The 18,741-nt window shown below is 36.5% G+C and overlaps 1 protein-coding gene across 1 annotated transcript; it reads right to left on the bottom strand.

Moving 5' to 3' along the window:
* Nucleotides 1-8,021: 8,021 nt before the first annotated feature.
* Nucleotides 8,022-18,221, bottom strand: LOC122032228 (3-oxoacyl-[acyl-carrier-protein] synthase I, chloroplastic-like). Its single transcript, XM_042591499.1, has 7 exons — nt 17,604-18,221; nt 16,265-16,696; nt 9,940-10,113; nt 9,256-9,369; nt 9,080-9,181; nt 8,459-8,525; nt 8,022-8,385 (listed from the first exon to the last, which is right to left on the bottom strand). Exons 1-7 carry the CDS (start codon nt 18,054-18,056, stop codon nt 8,318-8,320), a joined length of 1,410 nt encoding a protein of 469 aa, XP_042447433.1. The 5' UTR covers nt 18,057-18,221; the 3' UTR covers nt 8,022-8,317.
* Between the last annotated feature and the right edge of the window lie 520 nt (nt 18,222-18,741).

Raw genomic sequence — 18,741 nt, 5'->3', positions numbered from 1 at the left:
TTTTCATGCTTCAAGTTGCTTAGAAATTCCATGCCATACTATTAGGGTTTCGGCCAAAGAAAGATAAGAGGATTAGAGACAATTTAAGACTTCAACTATGCTTGTTTATTTGTCCTTAAGATATGTAGACCATTATATGATGTTAGTATAAATTTTTCATGCTTCATGTTGCTTAGAAATTTCATGTCATACTCTTAGGATTTCGGCCAAAGAAGGATAAAGGGATTAGAGACAATTTAAAACCTCAACTATACTTGTTTATTAGTCCTCATGATATGTAGACCATTATATGTTGTGAGTTTAAGTTTTCATGCTACATGTTGTATTCAAAAGTTTAGAACCCTACCTTTGGGTTTCGGCCAAGATGAAAAAATAAGGCTTAGAGCAAAGTTTGAAATCTAACCATGCTTGTTTATGCCTCTTTATGATGTATGATCTCTTATATGTTATAGTTTAAGTTTTCATGCTTCTTGTGGTATTAAAAGTTTAAGAACCTTACCCTTAGGGTTCGGCCAAGATTAAATGAAAGGTTTAGAGAAAAGTTTTAAAACCTAACTATGCTTGTTATGTTTCCTCATGATGTATGATTCTTGATATATGGTTAGTTTAAGTTTTCATGCTTCATGTTGGGTTAAAAACCTAGAATCCCACCTCTAGGTCTTGGCTAAGTTGTGATTTAGGTTTTGTAGGAAGATCAAAACCCTAACCATGCATGATAATGGCTTTCTATGATAGAATATGAAATTATGTCACCATGTTATTTGATATGTATACTCATGCCATCATGTTACGATTCCTATGATATGTTATTATGTTATGTGCACTTTATGCCATCATGTATGATTCCTATGATATGCTATATGCACGTTATGCCATCATGTTATGATTTCTATGATATGCTACATGTTACGTGCACATTATGCCACCATGATATGATTCCTATGATATGCTATATGTTATGGGCACTCATTGCCATCATGTTATGTTTATGTAAGGCTTATGTATGAGGAAAAGCCTAAGAGATGCTTCCCTTAAATTAGGATTAAGTGCACTCTTCATCATAGCCTAAGAGATGCTTCCCTTAAGTTGGGACTAAGAGCACTCTTCATGTTATAACAAGAGATATGATATGCTATGATATGACAAGAAACATGTATGCTATTTTACTTTTATATGGCTTGTACCAAGGGTGGGCTCCTAAGCGCCCCTAGGTCGATGGTCTATGAAACGGGCCTAGTAAAAAGGGATGGGCTCCTAAGTTGCTCCTAGGTCGATAGTCAATGAAACGGGCCAAGTTCCTAGTAGGTTCAAGATTAGCTACCTTGGATCTACTTAGTATGCGCGCATTCATGTATGTATGTGGTACAAAGTCGGGCCCTCATGATGAGATTATGTTTAAGTATTTATATGATATATATGTTTTCAAAGGACATCTTGTATATACTCATTTCATGATACATGTTTTCAAAGGACATCTTGCATATGTTTATTCATACTAAATGTTTCTTTATATTTTAGTAAGATGTTTCTTTTTTTTTGAAAATATGTCTATGATGCCTAGATGATCATGCTACTCCTTATGTATGAGTTTCTCACATGCTATGTTATGATTTACTTACATGAGTATGACTCTACTTTATGCTAGCATGCAAATTATATCTAAATGTTGATTAAATGAACATGTCACCACTTTATGTTAAGATGCATGATTTATGTTTTGTGAGTAGGAAGGAATCTTACTAAGCCTATGTGCTTATAGTTTTATGTTTTCCTTGTACTGCAGAAAAGGGTAAGGAATGGCTAAACTAAGAGGAGCAGCAGGAAGGGCGAAAGATGTGTGTGGAAGTGGCATGGTGGAAAGAAGATCTATTTTATATTTCAAGACTTATTCATTCTCTAAGTTTTGCTTATGAACTATTTTTCCTACTAGATACTTTTGGATGGTTTATACTTGAGGTGAACTTATGTTTCATGTTTTATGTTTTAGTAAGATCATCATGTTGCAAGTAGTAAATATTGAATCAAGTTATATGCACTAGCATGTTGACACGTTTACTATGTTACATGATGTTATAGCTCACATGCCATGTTTTATTAGTATGCTTTTATGATAGCATGATCAGTAGTTAGTTTTTACATATATATACTTCCGCTGCCATGATTTTCATATACGTATGTATGATTCAAGTAAGTAACCCCATCCCCCTTAGGGTAGTAGAGGGGCGGGCGTTACATTATTACCCACCGCATCAAGGTCATAACTTATCATATCTTATCATACTTTCAGAAATTCCCTTTACCATATCTAACTTGAGTCATAACAGTGCATCTTGGAATAAAAAGAAATGAATTTGCAATATAAAGTGACGAATGGTAAACATATTCTGCAGCTATACTCGAAACGAAAAGCCCACTTACAGTCAACAACTTCTTTGGCTTTGGACAGAAACTTTACAAGACTTGAACTTGATACAATCCGTTAGGTGCTAGCCTCTTGGATCGAGAAAGTCTTGGAAGCACTACCAATCTCTTCCGGTAGAAGAAAGCAAAGAAGAATCTGACGAGGGAGACTTAGAGAGAAGGAATTCCCCCTTGAGTCTTTCCAAGGATGGCTACTTATAGCCTCCAAGGAATATGAAGGGTTAAAGTCTCAATTAATTCATCATTTATAATCTTCATTAATTAAGAAGATCAAGAGTTATAGGCTCCATAAATTCTTCATTTATGACCTTCATTATGATGACCCTTCAACTTCTCCATTAATTAACATTATGATGGCTTTTTGAATTCTCCATTAATCATCATGATTCTGGCTATTCGAATTCTCTCTTCTTTGTATCAAATAAATTCATATTTGATCTTGATCTCGACTAACTTCCAATGCCATTGTTTATTTTCTACGTGCTATGCATGCGACCCTCTATGTTTTATACACGAAGATAGTGTAAATTCATACACAGACTAAGGTAATCATCTAGCAACAGTTTTTAGCCACCCAACATGATAAAACTGTAAACTGTTGGGGTTGCAAGGTTGCAAATATAGTCCCATATTTGAAACACATGGGAAAGATCATGGGTTTATAAGAGAAAAGATATCTCCATTGGCATGAGGCCTTTTGGGTAGAGTCCAAGAGCAAAACCATGAGGGCTTAGGCCCAAAGTGGACAATATCATACCATTGTGGAGATATCTATATTCTTTTCGATCCTACAATTGGTATCAGAGCCTAGACTGCCAGAAGGTTTAACCGCCGACTGTGCAGAAGAGCTATGGTCTGATTGAGCCATGTGGGTACAATATTGACCTCGAATAAAAAAAGTGGGGGCTCCTATGTTCGGATCAAGAGGACCAGACACCAGGCAGGAAGTCCTAATTGCGACTAGGGAAGGAAGTCCTAGTAAGTCGGGTGGACCGAGGGACAGGAAGACCTGGTGGGTCGAGGATCGGACGTGGGAAGCCTATGGTCCTTTGTTTGAGGGGGGGGATTGTTGGAGTTGCAAGGTTGCAAACATAGTCCCATATTGGAAACACATGGGAAAGATCATGGGTTTATAAGAGAAAAGATATCTCCATTGGCATGAGGCCTTTTGGGTAGAGTCCAAGAGCAAAACCATGAGGGCTTAGGCCCAAAGTAGACAATATCATACCATTGTGGAGATATCTATATTCTTTTCGATCCTACATAGACCACCATGAAATCACAAACAGATAAGAGCTCCACATGTGACTCATTAAATTATCATGATGAAGAGCATAGAAGAAACATATGAGTAACTATACCCAACATTCGAAATCCCAAAGATCCCAATCTACACCTGACACAAAGTAATCATAAACTTGGGTTCAATGATATTAAGATTTCTAGGAGTTGAACCTAACTTAACCTTTAAAGGTATGCCCACTAGTGTCCATCACCATGTCCAAAATCGGGTCTTCACAAAAGCCATGAGGGCACAGACCCAAAGTGGACAATATTATGTCATTGTGGAGATATATGAATATCCTTTGGTCCTAACAATTGGTATCAGAGTCATAGTCCAGATCAAATGCAATATGGGGTGGCCTTTAACAAAGTTGAGGGTCGGCCCGGAGTTGGTCAGGGTGACAGGATGCTTGCGAGGAGGCCTGAATTAAGTCAAGATAACTGAATGTTCGTGGGGAGGCTCGAAGTAGGTCAGAGTGACCGGATGTTCGCGGGGAGCCCGGAGTAAGTCAAAGTGACCAGATACTTGCAGGGAGGTCTGAAGTAGGTCAGGGTGATCAGATACTTACGGAGAGGTAAATAAGTCAGGGTGACCGAATGCATGTAGGGAGGCCCGAAGTAGGTCAGGGTGACCAGATGCTCATGGATATGCCCGAAGCAGGTCAAGATTGACCGGATCCAGCTACTTGTGGGGAGGCCCGAAACATGTCAGGGTGACTGAATGATCATAGGGGGCCCAAACCATGAGAGTAATTGTGGTCCTTCGTTTGAGGGGAGGATTGTTGGGGTTCAATCAAAGTCCCACATTAGAAAAATTTGGTAAAGATCATGGTTTTAAAAAGGATGCATGATATCTCCATTGGTATAAGGCCTTTTGAGAAGAGCTCAAGAGAAAAGTCATGAGGGCCTAGGCCCAAAGTGAACAATATCATACCATTGTGGAGATATGTGGACATCTTTTGGGCACAACAAATGGGCCTATATAAGAGCCTTCGACCAGCAACTTCAGAATATCATCTACTACAACTTTCATATTCAAGTGCTACTCTAAAAAGGTTCTGACAACACCGAAAGACTACTCCGAAGTTCGAGGAATGAGAGACTTCATTTTTCTTTTATTTGTTGGTAACAAGTTTTATTTTCAGTTCTTGTACTCAATTTTTGTAATCCATTTATGAACTAATAATGATTGTCTAATGAAAGTGATCGACAATTGCAGGTCTTGGAGTAGGAGTCGTCATAAACTCTGAACCAAATAAAATCATCTATATTAGCATTGTTTTCTATTCTCTTTATTCCACTACGTAACTCATTTTCAAACACAATTTTCATCGATCGCTATTCAACCCCTCTCCTAGCGACTGTACGATCCTACAGGAGGTATCCCTTTATCTAGACTTTCTATAGTATCACTTTGAAATATGAACCAATTCTCTAAAGGGAATAGCTAATTAGAATTTAATGAGTTTTTACTAATTCAATATTCGGAAGTGACATGTATAATCTAAACTGTATGACCGAGAGGTCCTCATGTGAGATAGGGGATATCCCTTTACTTTCTATGTTATCTCTTCTACTTAGTGGCATTGAAGCTCAATGGTATAAACACTCCAATGCAATCTTCGCTGGGTTGTGCCTGTATTTGGTTAGATCTCTAAAAGAGTGTAAGTATGGAGGTAAGGAGATGAATAATACATAAGGACATTAACTAGCATCATAGTGAAATTGAAATCCTAGAATCATCCTCCAAATCTAACTTCTCCACTCAATTACTTGTCTTCCCATGACTTTCTCTGCTCTAAGCCCTCTCTCTTGTTCTCTCCACACACATACTCTCTCTCTCTCTCTCTCTCTTAATCTCTGGTTCTCAAGCTTTCACATAGGGTTCGATTGTCTAGATAACTTATTTTAGGAACTCGATTAGTGCTTAATCAATTGTCCTTGTGAATTTGATATTCTATTACTTGATGATTTAACTATGCACTTACGATGAAATAACAAAGAATCGATAGTTTTCTCTTAGGTGATGATTGTAACTTTGTTCATCCGCTGTGTTTCATCATTTCTAGAACTTCATTTGCCAACATTGGTTGGGCTTTATAGCTTTTCCTTCACTTGCAGTACTTATCTTGCCAAATGTCTAGTCCGTCTCCACCTACTTTTTTTTTAGTTCAATATAGATTTAACTTTAAACCTTTATTAACCACATCAAAATATGCACATGCTAGATTACTTGGTGCGGCCAATTGCACCGATAATACGTTCTCCACATACTTTTTTAGTTCAATATAGATTTAACTTTAAACCTTTTATTAACCACATCAAAATATGCTCATGCTAGATTACTTGGTGTGGCCAATTGCACCGATAATACATTCTATGGATGTGAGGTCATAAAAGTAAGTTGTTAAGCAAATAGAGGAAGTCCTAGAGATGCATCATCTGGGCATTTAAAAAGTAAGTTCTTTAGCAAATAGAGGAAGTCCTAGAGATGCATCCCTCTGGGCATGTAAAAAGTAAGTTCTTAAGCAAATAAAGTCCTAGAGGTGCATTCTATGGGCATGTAAAAGATCTAGGAGCATGGCTTCCTATGGAGGTGTGACAAGCTGGTGAAAGTATTGAAAGATAGTGCGCTGTTGGGTAGGTAGACTTGAAGACATGGAGTCGTGACAAGCTGGTGAAGTACTAGATTATAATGAGCTGTGAGAAATTACGTGAGATTGGAATATCAGGCTTCATATTTTGGGTAAATATCATTCAATGGATTTTGTGTGTGAACTTAGCTGGTAGAAAGCCTTTGACCTAGGAAAATGGATTCCTAGTTTAGTCAATGCCCAAGCTCAATCCTAGAGCTTTATGTCGACATGTATAGGCAAAAGCAAGTAAAGTAAGAATCCTCGAGCATGTAACTTTTGTGAGTCAATTGAACTGTGGTTAAGAGACGCGCAATGACTTTTTATTTGAATTTAAGTCGATTAAAGAAAATTTTAATCGATTTTTTATTTGAATTTAAGTTGATTAAAGAAAATTTTAATCAATTGTACAAGTTCTTGTTTGCAAACCATTTGAATACTTTTAATTTAATATTCAGTTTGGTAAAAATTTATTTATATTCGTTCAATATATATAAGATTAATTAAATAAATAAACTTGAACAACTCGTTAAATTAAATAAACAACTTTGAACATATATATATTCAGTTCGTTGATATTCATGAACAATATTCATAAATAGCATTCGTGAATAATGTTCACGAACCATGCTCATTAATAAAACTCTTATCACTATACTAAATAAATAAAATAAAATAAAATAAATAAATAAATTTAAATTATCAAGCTAAAGTTTCTAACAATTAAATAAACTTGAATTTGGAATTTGATAATATCTAAACAAACTAAGCTCGAACTAAATTTGAATTGAGAGCTCAATAACATCTAAACAAATCAAAACTCAAGTCAAACTTCAAACAAACTCAAGCTCGTAAAAAATAAACCAAACCAAATTTGAACAATTATTTTAAAAACTTAATTCATTTTAAACTTATCAAACAAACTTAAATACCCTAAAACTCAACTAATTTACCGCCTTAGATGTTATAAGGCTTCTTCAGCAAGTTCTATAATATGTTCTTCCCTTAGATTGTCGTTAAATAAAAATATATACATCCTTATAAACATCTTATATTAATCACTTTAATATTCCATCCACTTTTCTATATTTTAAGTTACTAACCTAATGTTAGTTATGTACTAGTATCTTTACCAAATTGACCTATAAAAATGGAATCTTAGTACATCCATGGAACATTGCTGATTTTATATAGAGAAATAAAAGAAATAGGAAAACATACATACAAAAAAAAATTGACGTTTAAAAATCTTGGAGTATGTATGCATGACATAAATCCAGATGGGTAAAATGCTTGTAATCTCAAGCCATAACTACTTGGCTATCTAATGCCGAGGAAGGTGACAGCGGAGAACTTAAACTAGACTTTTATTTCATGCATGGAGATCAACAAAGACAAGAGGCAAGATAACTAGACTTTTATTTCATGCATGGAGATCAACAAAGACAAGAGGCAAGATTTACAATTCATCAGTGTCCTCTCAGGAAGATTACATAAGATGTTATCATCATGAGATCTGAAATTCAAATTTCAACATAACCGAGATAAATACCTCCCTTATGTGCTAGTCATTATTTTAATGGTTAATAACCACTCGTAATTTAACTCTTTCGCATTAAGCCTAGGACGGATTGACAGAGACACTGGGAGCGTATTCTCCTTTTTTACCACCAAGATCCACAATTCATCAGGAACTCAGGAAGTTTGACTATTATGTTCACTGGAAGGTAAACAAAAACAGAAAGAAGAAAAGTACCTTCAATTTAAGCTTAACGAGATTAACTTATTTCGGAACATGAATAAGATGGCCAAGAGTCTCCACTTATTAGCTCTGAAGAAAATGCTTCAACTGGAGCTACTTTTGCAAAAAAATAAAATAAAATAAAATAAAATCTCCACACAGGCATAATAAGAACTCTATGATTTAACTCTTCTACGATTAGGAAAAGCCAGCCCACTTGGAATCGTATGGAAGGTGATCATGGCTTGAAAGGTGCAAATGCCACCACTGAGTTGTGTCCTCCAAATCCAAATGAGTTAGAAATAGCTGCAAAGATATTGGCAGAATAAGGGATGAGAATATCAATGAGACCAAAGAGAAAGGGTGAGAGAGTACGTACCAACATTAACTTCATGCTGCTGCTTTGTGTTTGCAACTGTATCAAACTCAACTGATGGCTCAGGATTCTGTAGTTAGGAAAACCAGCATAAGTTAACCACTAATATAAACTAATGAAATTTGCATTCTCCATGTTCACTAATTTTACAAAGTATATTTTTAGATTTGTTCACTAACATAAAAGTATGACCTCTTCATTATAATCTTGAAAATGGAGAAGAATTTCAACTCTCTGTTATTGACAAAAGTAGAACTAGAAAGATTGGTATTATCATGGTTTCTTATATATTTCAGTAGCAACTACTTGATTTTTTCCTGAGCGAGAATTAGTCAATCAGCTTCTAATTGGAATGCATGCAAGTACTTAACCTCTTGGAGGATAAAGTTTTGGAGCCAACATATAAAGCACCAAACAAAGGATGTTTGCCCTGGTTTTAACTGTAACACTTGGTACGTTCTCTTCTAGGACTTACAAGTGAAACACCATATACCACATAGTTACTTTTAGAATTAATTAACTAAATTTTGCATACAGGGAAAAAAAAGCGGTAGATAGAGAAGGTTATTAGAATGGGCTTCATTTAACCCAATTTTCCTCCTTATGAAACATTTTTATACTCACAAATTGGTTTATAGAAGGATGCACCCATCCGGTAGTTATGGCTTTCACAGTTGCAATGGCCTCAAGACCTCCAGATGCACCAAGGCAATGCCCTATCATGGACTGGAGATGGTAACACGTTAGACAAAGAGAAAGGAATAGAGAACCTTTGAAAAGGCTAAACAACTGGAGCTCACCTTTGTAGCGTTGATCTTGATCCCAGAAGGGTTCTTGAAGACTTGATTAATGGCATTTATCTCTGCTAGATCACCAGCAAGGGTGGATGTTGCATGAGCATTGATGTAATTAACCTGCATGCATGCTTTCTTATGGAGGGAAATGATGCCAGGAGGATTCTTGTAACTAAGGCTCCAAAAGATCAGAGTTAATACAGATTGGAAGTAGAGAGGATCATCAGTTTTCCCTTTTATTTTGTGTGGCAAGCATAGTAGTCACCCTACATAAGCATAATCGTCTATGCATGAAACACTTCACTAAGAATTGGCAGCAAATTTTTGTGTACATATAATGATCAGTTAAAAGGAATACAAGAAAAAGAATCAAATCCAAGGCAAAGATTTGATTCTATCAAGGTAAAGATATGCTCGAAGCATTTTAAATAGCATAGTTTAGAAAATGAAGGATGAAGTCCTTACACTGGCTCTCTAAAGTGTTAGTTTCAGATAGCTATATAATAAAAATAAACTAACAGCTCAACCAAATATCACCTGAAGAAGAATTGAAATTTTCTACATGGAGTGGCCTACACTTAAAAAGTTTGGTACTTGATATGCTTTTGTGCTCATTTGACAAAGTTTTGAACTTCAAGTAATGTTTATGAGCCAGAATGTAAAAAAGAATTAAAAAAAGGGCTAAATTACCTCCTCTGGTGCCACACCAGCATCTTCAAGGCTTTTCTTTATACACGATGAAACTCCAAAACCATCAGCTCTTGGATCAGTCATATGATAAGCATCACAGTTCACAGCACCTCCAAGATATTCAGCAATAATTGGCACATCCCGCTTCATTGCATGCTCAAGGCTCTCCATAACCTTTTCCAGGTGAATTTGTAAGAAACAATGAAATGTAAAGTATGCAGAGAAGGTTTCGTGTTTAACCAAAGCGAAAGAAACTTCTGAATATCATTGGACCATGCAAAAAAACCTTAGGTGACAGATTAACATATTAGAAAATTGATAGCCCGTATTGAGCATGATGGCAAAGCAGACTTCATTATTACATATGCTCTTGTTTTAAAAAATCTAAACAAATTTGTAATGTCATACACAAACATCAGTGGCAGTCATTTTGTCAGCCTGATGATATTATGAACGCCGTAATGAATAGTATTGTTTTTGCATATTGTATATGCATAAGTGCCCTTACTTTCTAGGAGCACAATTCATCCTGAATAATTCCAAGAAATTCCTAACAATCCTAGAATGTTATGTATACTATTATTGGACGGTTGTCACAATAAAGAAAACTATTCAACTCTGAACTATTTATGATATATTTGCAAGGAAACACTACAAGAGTATCAATCTTCAAAATTGTATGCATTTGATGCTCATAGCAATATGTATGTGCTTCTCTGCAGCTTTTGACAAACTCTTTTGGAAAATTTGCCATTGCTAGCAGGCGTCTTTAACATTTTTAGAATGCACTTGTGCTATACACTAATTCATGGCTCAAAAATACAAAGAGTAACAAGGTTGTGAAGCATTAAAACAACTCTATCAAAATATATTCTCTCATGACTGCAAGCTGGGATTGGTAAGACCATGAGAATGTAACAAAAAAATTAATTGCTAATAAAATATTTTTTTTAAAAAAAAATTGCCTTTGAACAACTAGTAGATGATATAGAATATTAGGATGCTTCCTAAATGATATCATGGATGCGTCAATTAGAAAAATGAACTTCCTTACCGGAGCTAACCCATCAAAAAAGTTCCATATAGAGCCCCCAGTTAGAACTACACCAGTCATACTTATTCAGATGTAAAAAAAGATTGATCGTGCAGGTTATATAATAAACCACTTGTATCTGGACTTGGGAATTCCTAATTATCATAGTTTAAGACAATGATCAAGCCTTTGATTTACAAATTATAATTTGCTCGCTACAAAATATTTCAGAAAAATAGCACAAAAATCACATTCAGATATGTTTACATATAAATAAATTATAAAGGGCTCATACAAGAAGCACTTCAACAAACAAAATAACAACCCAATCATCATCCAAAGAATTTAGGGGAACAAATGTTGTAAAATTACCCAACCTTAAATGCATTAATAACACAGTTGGAAACACTCAGGATGAATATAACTGAATAAAGCAGCATCGGCATAGATCAACAAGCATAAAATAGGCTTCTAATTTTGATTCTAAGCCACATTACAAGTCAAAAATTCTAATAAAAAAAAAGACGAAATACTTGTCGACAATGTGTCAGTAATAGACAATAAATTACAGCAGCTTAATTACCTCAGTAATTGATTCTCTAATAAAGGCTGTATATACTCTCAAAAATAGGAGATTTAGTTTACCATATTTAGGTTTAATTATCTCTGTAAAATATTGTAACTGATTCCCTAATAAACACTACACATACTCTCATAAATAGGAGATTTAGCCGTGTTGGCCTAGGGACGGGTTGACGGGAGTGCTGGGGCTAGCGAATCGTCTTTTGCCACATAAATAGGAGATTTAGGTTACCATATTTAGGTTCCTAGAATTACTCCATGTATCTATTTTCCTTGTATAGTTGGCAGTCTTACCTATATAATGAAAGACCTTCTCTAAAGAGAAGACCATTTTGTCATGGTATCAGAACCAACATCAAAGAAATCTTAGCCTTCTTAGTCATAGCCTTAGTAATTATGGAGAAGTCAGATCATGTAGGTGTCAAATTCACTAGGAAAAATTATGCTGCCTGGGAGTTTCAATTGGAGCCATTTCTCAAGGGTAAGGAGCTGTAGGGTCATATAGATGGCAGCGCCAAAGAAGGAGCTGCTGCTGCAGACAGGGCAGCTTGGGCTGTTAAAGATAATCAAATAATGACCTGGATTCTTGTTTCTATGGAGCCACATCTAATTCTTTCTTTACACCCCCATAAGTCTGCAAAGGCAATGTGGGATTATCTCAAGCGGGTCTATAATCAAGATAACAATGCAAGGCGTTTTCAACTTGAGTTAGCCATTGCTAACTATACTCAAGGGGATCTATCAGTTCAAGAATATTATTTTGGTTTTCTAATTTTGTGGAATGATTATTCAGATCTTGTTATAGCTAAGGTCTTTACAGAAAGTGTGGAGGCAGTACAACAAGTAGATAAAACCAGTCAAAGAGATCAATTTCTAATGAAACTGCGACCTTAATTTGAATCTGTTCGTGTCTCTCTATTAAATAAAGATCATGTTCCAACTTTGAACATCTGTTTTGGCGAACTCTTGCGTGAAGAACAATGGATCAATACTCAGAACATCATGGAGCAGACTCATGTTACTTCTAATAATGTTTCAGTAGCTTATGCTGCATATGGCAAGGAAAAGGGAAAGGACTTTGGGCACATCATAAAAAATATGGCCATATTGCACTTCACTACCTGAGAAATTTTATAACTATTGCAAGCAATTTGGGCACATCATTAAGGAGTGTCCTACTCGTCCTCCTCGCTCTAACAAAGCCTATCATGCTGTTGTTACTACAGGTGCTTTACAACCTACTATCTCAGCTGCTGCTACAACAACTCCTGCTGCCCTACAGCCTACAGCACGCCCTCTAACTCGAGAGTCAGTGCAGGAAATTATTGTGCACGCATTTTCAGTAATTGGACTTCAAGATACTGATTCTGTATTGACTTCGTGGATCATAGACTTAGGTGCCTCTAATCATGACTAATTCTTCTTATGGATTAAGTAATATCAGAGAATATTGTGGTTCTTCATCCATTCAAATAGCTAATGGTAGTGATCTACCTATTGGAGTAGTGGGTGATGTATCTTCTTCCTTTAAGGATGCTTTTGTATCCCCTAATCTTTCTGTGAAATTAGTATCTGTTGGTCAACTTATGGATCAAAATTGTGATGTTCATTTTACTCATAATGGTGTGTTGTGCAAGATCGGATGTTAGAGAAGTTGATAGAGAAGGGGCCTAAGCATCGACATTTGTTCTTTTTGCAATTACCTATTCCTTGCAGTTTTTCCTCATCGTTTGTCCAAGTTTTATTTTGTAATGAGTCTAGAGTATCCAATGAAATATGGCATAAGCGCCTTGGTCATCCTAACTCTAGGATTCTCTCTCATTTGTTGAAATCCGGTTTATTACATAAGAGAGTGCATTCTTCTACTGCTGATTGTGCAACTTGTAAACTTGGCAAAAGTGAAATTTTATCCTTTCTATCCGAAGGTAGTAGAGCTACACACAACTTTGAAATAATACATAGTGATGTCTGGGGAATTAGCCCTACCATCTCTCATGCTCATTACAAATATTTTGTGATCTTATCGATGACTATAGCAAATATACACGGGTTTATTTTCTGCGCCATAAATCAGAAGTGTTTTCTATGTTCAAATATTTGTAGCTCTCGTTCAAACTCAATTTTCTGCTCATATACAAATTCTTAGGTCTGACTTAGGAGGAGAATATGTGTCTCATGGGTTCCAATCTTTTCTGCAATCTAGAGGAATTATCTCTCAACGTTCGTACTCTATAACAAAATGGAGTAGCTGAACGAAAGAATCATCATCTTTAGATGTTGTTAGGACTTTGCTAGTTGAATCATCTGTTCCTCCTAAGTTTTAGGTAGAAACACTCACTACTGTCATTTTTCTCATCAATAGACTTCCTTCTAAAGTTTAAGATTTTGCGTCACCATATTTTAAGTTGTATTGTCATCATCCTACTTAAACAAATCTTCACATTTTTGGGTGTCTTTGTTTTATGCATCTTCCTCCAACAGAAAGACATAAACTTTCTGCTCTATCTATTCGTTGTGGTTTCTTAGGGGTACAGTGTCACACAAAAAGGTTTTTTACGCTATGATTCCACTACCAATCGGGTTCATGTTTCAAGGAATGCTTTATTTTTTAAAAATCAATGGTTCTTTCCTCTATCTTCATCTCCACAGTCTTCTTTCCAGCTCTTGCCTTTTTTTGATGATACTTCTGGTGCTCCTAATACTCAGGTAGCAAGGTTTAAGCAAGGCATTGTTTACCATTGGATTTCCATCCCAGAACATGGATAATCCTACATCCGCCCTCTCGGCTACTCTTCCATTATTGTTCCTACTAGATATTCGCAGGCAGTCAAACAGGAATGTCGGCAGCAGACCATGCAAGAAGAATTATGTGCTCTTGAAGCTAATAAGACTTGGGAAGTGGATGATTTTCCTACTGGTGTAACTCAACTTGGCTGTAAATGGGTTTATTATGTTAAGGTTAAGTCTGATGGGACTTTAGATAGGTACAAAAGTCACTCAGTTGCTCTTGGCAATAATCAAGAATATGAAGTTAATTATGAGGACTTTTGCTCTAGTAGCCAAAATGACTACCATATGCACTATTTTGGCTATTGCGACTTCACAAAATTGGAGTTTGCACCAAATGGATGTGAAGAATGTTTTTCTTCATGGAGATATCCAAGAAGATGTTTATATGCGTCCTCCTGCAAGTTTAATTTCTAACCCTACTTCTAACGTGTGCAAATTGCGTTGCTCATCGTATGGTCTAAAAAAGGTGCCCTATGCATGCTATGAGAAATTCACTTCTGCCTTACTCAAGATTTCTTTTCTAAAAAGCAAGTGTGATGCATCTTTATTTGTAGGGTATTGTCATTCTTTTAGTATATGTTGATGATATCATTAATCACGGGTACTGATTTAGTTCTTATCTCTCAACTAAAGCAATAATCTTTTCACATGAAAGATTTAGGCTCTCACACATATTTTTTTAGTATAGGGATTAATGTTGGTTCCCATGGTATTTTTTTGTCACAACACAAATACGCTTAGGACTTGGTGGCAGCTGTTGGTCTCCAAGAATCCATTCCCCTTGATACTCCGATGGAGCTTAATTACAAACTGCGGAAAGAAGAGGGTGACTTGTTATCAGTTCCTATAGCCTATCGAAATCTTGTTGGCAACCTAATCTATCTTACTATTTCTAGACCTAATATCTCTTATGTAGTACAACAAATTAGTCAGTTCGAGACTTCTCCTAGGCACCTACACGTGGCTGCAGTTCGTAGAATCATTCACTATGTCCATAGCACAATTTATCATTGACTTTTTTATCCTGCTTTTACTTCACTTGATCTTGTAACATATAGTGATGTTGATTATATAGGGTGTAGTGATATCGGGCGTTCTACAACAAGATGGTGTATGTTTCTTGGATCAACGCTTATTTCTTGGAAAAGTAAAAAACAAGACGTGTAGGGTGTAGGGTGTAGTGATACAAGGCGTTCTACAACAGGATGGTGTATGTTTCTTGGATTAGCTCTTATTTCCTAGAAAAGTAAGAAACAAGACCATGTTTCTAAGTCCTAAGTCTGAATATAGAGCTATATCCCAAGCTTGTGTAGAAATCCACTGGCTCCGTGGTCTACTAACTGAGCTTGGTTTTCCTCTATGCAATCCTACTCCTCTTCATGCAAATAATACTAGTGTCATTCACATTTCTACCGATCCAATCTTCCATGAACATACTAAGCATATCGAGGTTGATTGTCACTTCATCCGTGAGGCTTACGAAGCTAGGATCATTTCTATTTCTCATGTTTCTACCCATCTTCAAGTGGCAGATATTTTTACTAAGGCTCTTTCACAGCCAAAACATAAATTTCTTAATGACAAATTAATGCTTTTGGATCACCCACAACAATTTGAGGGGAGATTTTAGTAATAGGCAATAAATTACAATAGCTTAATTAGCTTTGTAATTGATTCCCTAATAAAGGCTATATATACTCTCATAAATAGGAGATTTAGATTTCTATATTTAAGTTCAATTATTGTAATTGATTCCCTAATAAAGGCTGTATATACTCTCATAAATAGGAGATTTAGGTTACCATATTTAGGTTCCTAGAATTACTCCATGTATTTATTTTCCTTGTATAGTTAGCAATGCTATATGTAACAAGAAAAAAATGTGAGAAAAAGGAAACAAGGCAGCATGGAAATACATACCAGTATTCCAGCACCTTCACCCATAACAAAACCATCTCTATCTTTGTCCCATGGCCTTGATGCAGTTTGTGGATCATCATTTCTCTGAGACAGTGCTCTGCATGCAACGAACCCACCAATACCAATTGGAATAATTGCAGCTTCAGTACCACCCGCAAGCATTATATCAGCCTCTCCTCGACGAATATGGTTAGCAGCCGCATAAAAACAATAATTCGAGGTTGCACAAGCAGTTGAAATTGAGTAATTTGCACCCATAAAACCAATATCCATTGCGAGTAAGGCAGAACCCATGTTTGTTATGGAATAGGGAATGAAAAAGGGAGTTATTTTCCTATGCCCTTTCTCTATAAGAGCTTGAACACCATCTGAAAATACTGTAAGACCACCCATGCCTGTGCCAACAAGAACCCCAGCTCGTACCTTGTCAATCTGCCACCAGAGAAATTATTGGTAACAATGATCAATTTGGTAGAGAAACTGTGTACAGATTAAGAGACACAAGTTTGTAATGGAACATTCAAAGAGAAGTTAATGAGAAACAACAATAGACCATAATGTCCCAATTATTTAGTTTTGGTTTGTCAGGGAATAAAATCAGCTAAACTCAACAATCATGACCACTTCTGATGAGAACATGTTTGTTCACTGAAATTTGAAACAAAAGGCTTTCGCAATCTAAATTTGGCAAATACATGATGGATAAACAACAATTAAAATATATCAACAATTATCTACTATAGTAGATACATGAACACTAAGCTTCTTCCTATCCACTAAAAATGCAGCACTTGAGGGGGAAAAATGCAGATATGAAGCATATCAAACCAATGGCAATCTTCCTAATGACATGATTATGCCTGTTGAACATGGATAAGGAACTATTGCTTTTCTATGATTATTGGATATGCCAAACACTATCTAGATAAGAAGGTGATATTATCTACCCTATCTGTTATATCTTCGGCATGTTTAATTAAATAGATCAGGTGCTTGTACTTAAAACTAAAACAACTGAAAATTTGGGCCACCAGTAAATAAAACAAAGATTTGTATGATAATTTTCAGCATTATCAGAAAGTAGTTCCTACCAATCTATAAGTTAGATTCACTCTAATTTCATACATTAATTTGGTATCCATGAAACAATTCCAATGAAAAATCAAAGTATCCACAATGTAGTTAATAAAATTCTTAGATTACCAAGATTTCAACATCTAAGAAGTTCCATATACAAAAAAGTAACCGACTCAATGGATAAGTAGTCAGTCGAAATAAAAAATCAGAACAAGATCTCCTGCTGCATTTGCATTTCGTTATCAAAACTGAAAGCCCATACCTTGCCAAGTGCTTCACTGCCGATAGCAAGGCCAGAGCTCTCAAGGGCCTTCTTGCCACTGACGAGGCAATATCTCAGGCAGTCATCAAGCCTCCGGTCATTCTTCCCGTCAATGTACCCTTCCGATGAGAACCCCCTGATCTGCCCGGCGAACCTGGTAGGGAATTTGGAGGCGTCGAACCGGTCGATAAGCCCGATTCCGCTCACCCCTTCGAGGAGCTTCTCGTAGTATTCGTCCACGTTGTTCCCGAAGACGGAGACGAGTCCCATCCCAGTGATGACCACCCGCTTCTTGGGATCCGTCTCGCGGCGCGGTGCCACGGCAACGGAGGCACGGACTGGTCTGAGTCGGCGTACGGAACATCGACGGCAGAAAGTGGCCGGGGCGACCAGTGGAGGGGCGGGTGGTTGGAGGCGGAGGCCATCCATCGTGGGTACACGGAGAGTCTGCATATCGGCGCAAGGCGGAAACCTGAGAAAGAGGAAGGAACAAGCAGAGTAGGTCGGAATCGGAGTCGGAGTCGGATCGGTATATAAATGGCGAGGCGTTAATAAAAATGCGAGTTCTCAATTCTCAACGGCGAGGAGGCGGCGTCGAAACCAAAGATTGAAGATGGCTGAAGGATATGATCCAGTGTTATCGAAGGAGCATCAATTTTCGAACTCGCCGCATATTTTAAGACACGTGTATGATTCAGGGATGCACAGACGTCGTGTCTTCTTGTAACTAGCCCTCGATGTTTAACATTAGGGTAGCTTTTCGGTATAACTGTGTCTGGTCCTTCGGTTCGTCCGTCAGAACAGGGAACACCATCGACGGCGAACGTGTTGGCCCTTCGAGGTTTACAAAACACTTTTTTATCCCACTGCCGGTCAGAAAATTAAGAGTTTATTTATTTATTTATATAATTTCTTTCAAAAATTATCATAATCTCATCTATATTTTTCTATTCAAAATATTTCTATAGGCTCTGCTTAGACCATCTATTTTATAAAAAATAGCATCATCATAAAATTACTTTACAAAATAACATTATATTGAAATTACTTTTACATAAAATAATACCATCTTAAATTTACTTTGTATAAAATATTAACACATTGAAGTTGTTCTAAGGTGGTGGTGTAGCAATTTTAA

The sequence above is a fragment of the Zingiber officinale genome, chromosome 11A, assembly GCF_018446385.1.
Source record: "Zingiber officinale cultivar Zhangliang chromosome 11A, Zo_v1.1, whole genome shotgun sequence".
NCBI classification, from domain to species: domain Eukaryota; kingdom Viridiplantae; phylum Streptophyta; class Magnoliopsida; order Zingiberales; family Zingiberaceae; genus Zingiber; species Zingiber officinale.
The sequence above is the reverse complement of the archived record's forward strand: the minus strand, read 5'-3'. Positions and strand labels throughout refer to the sequence as shown.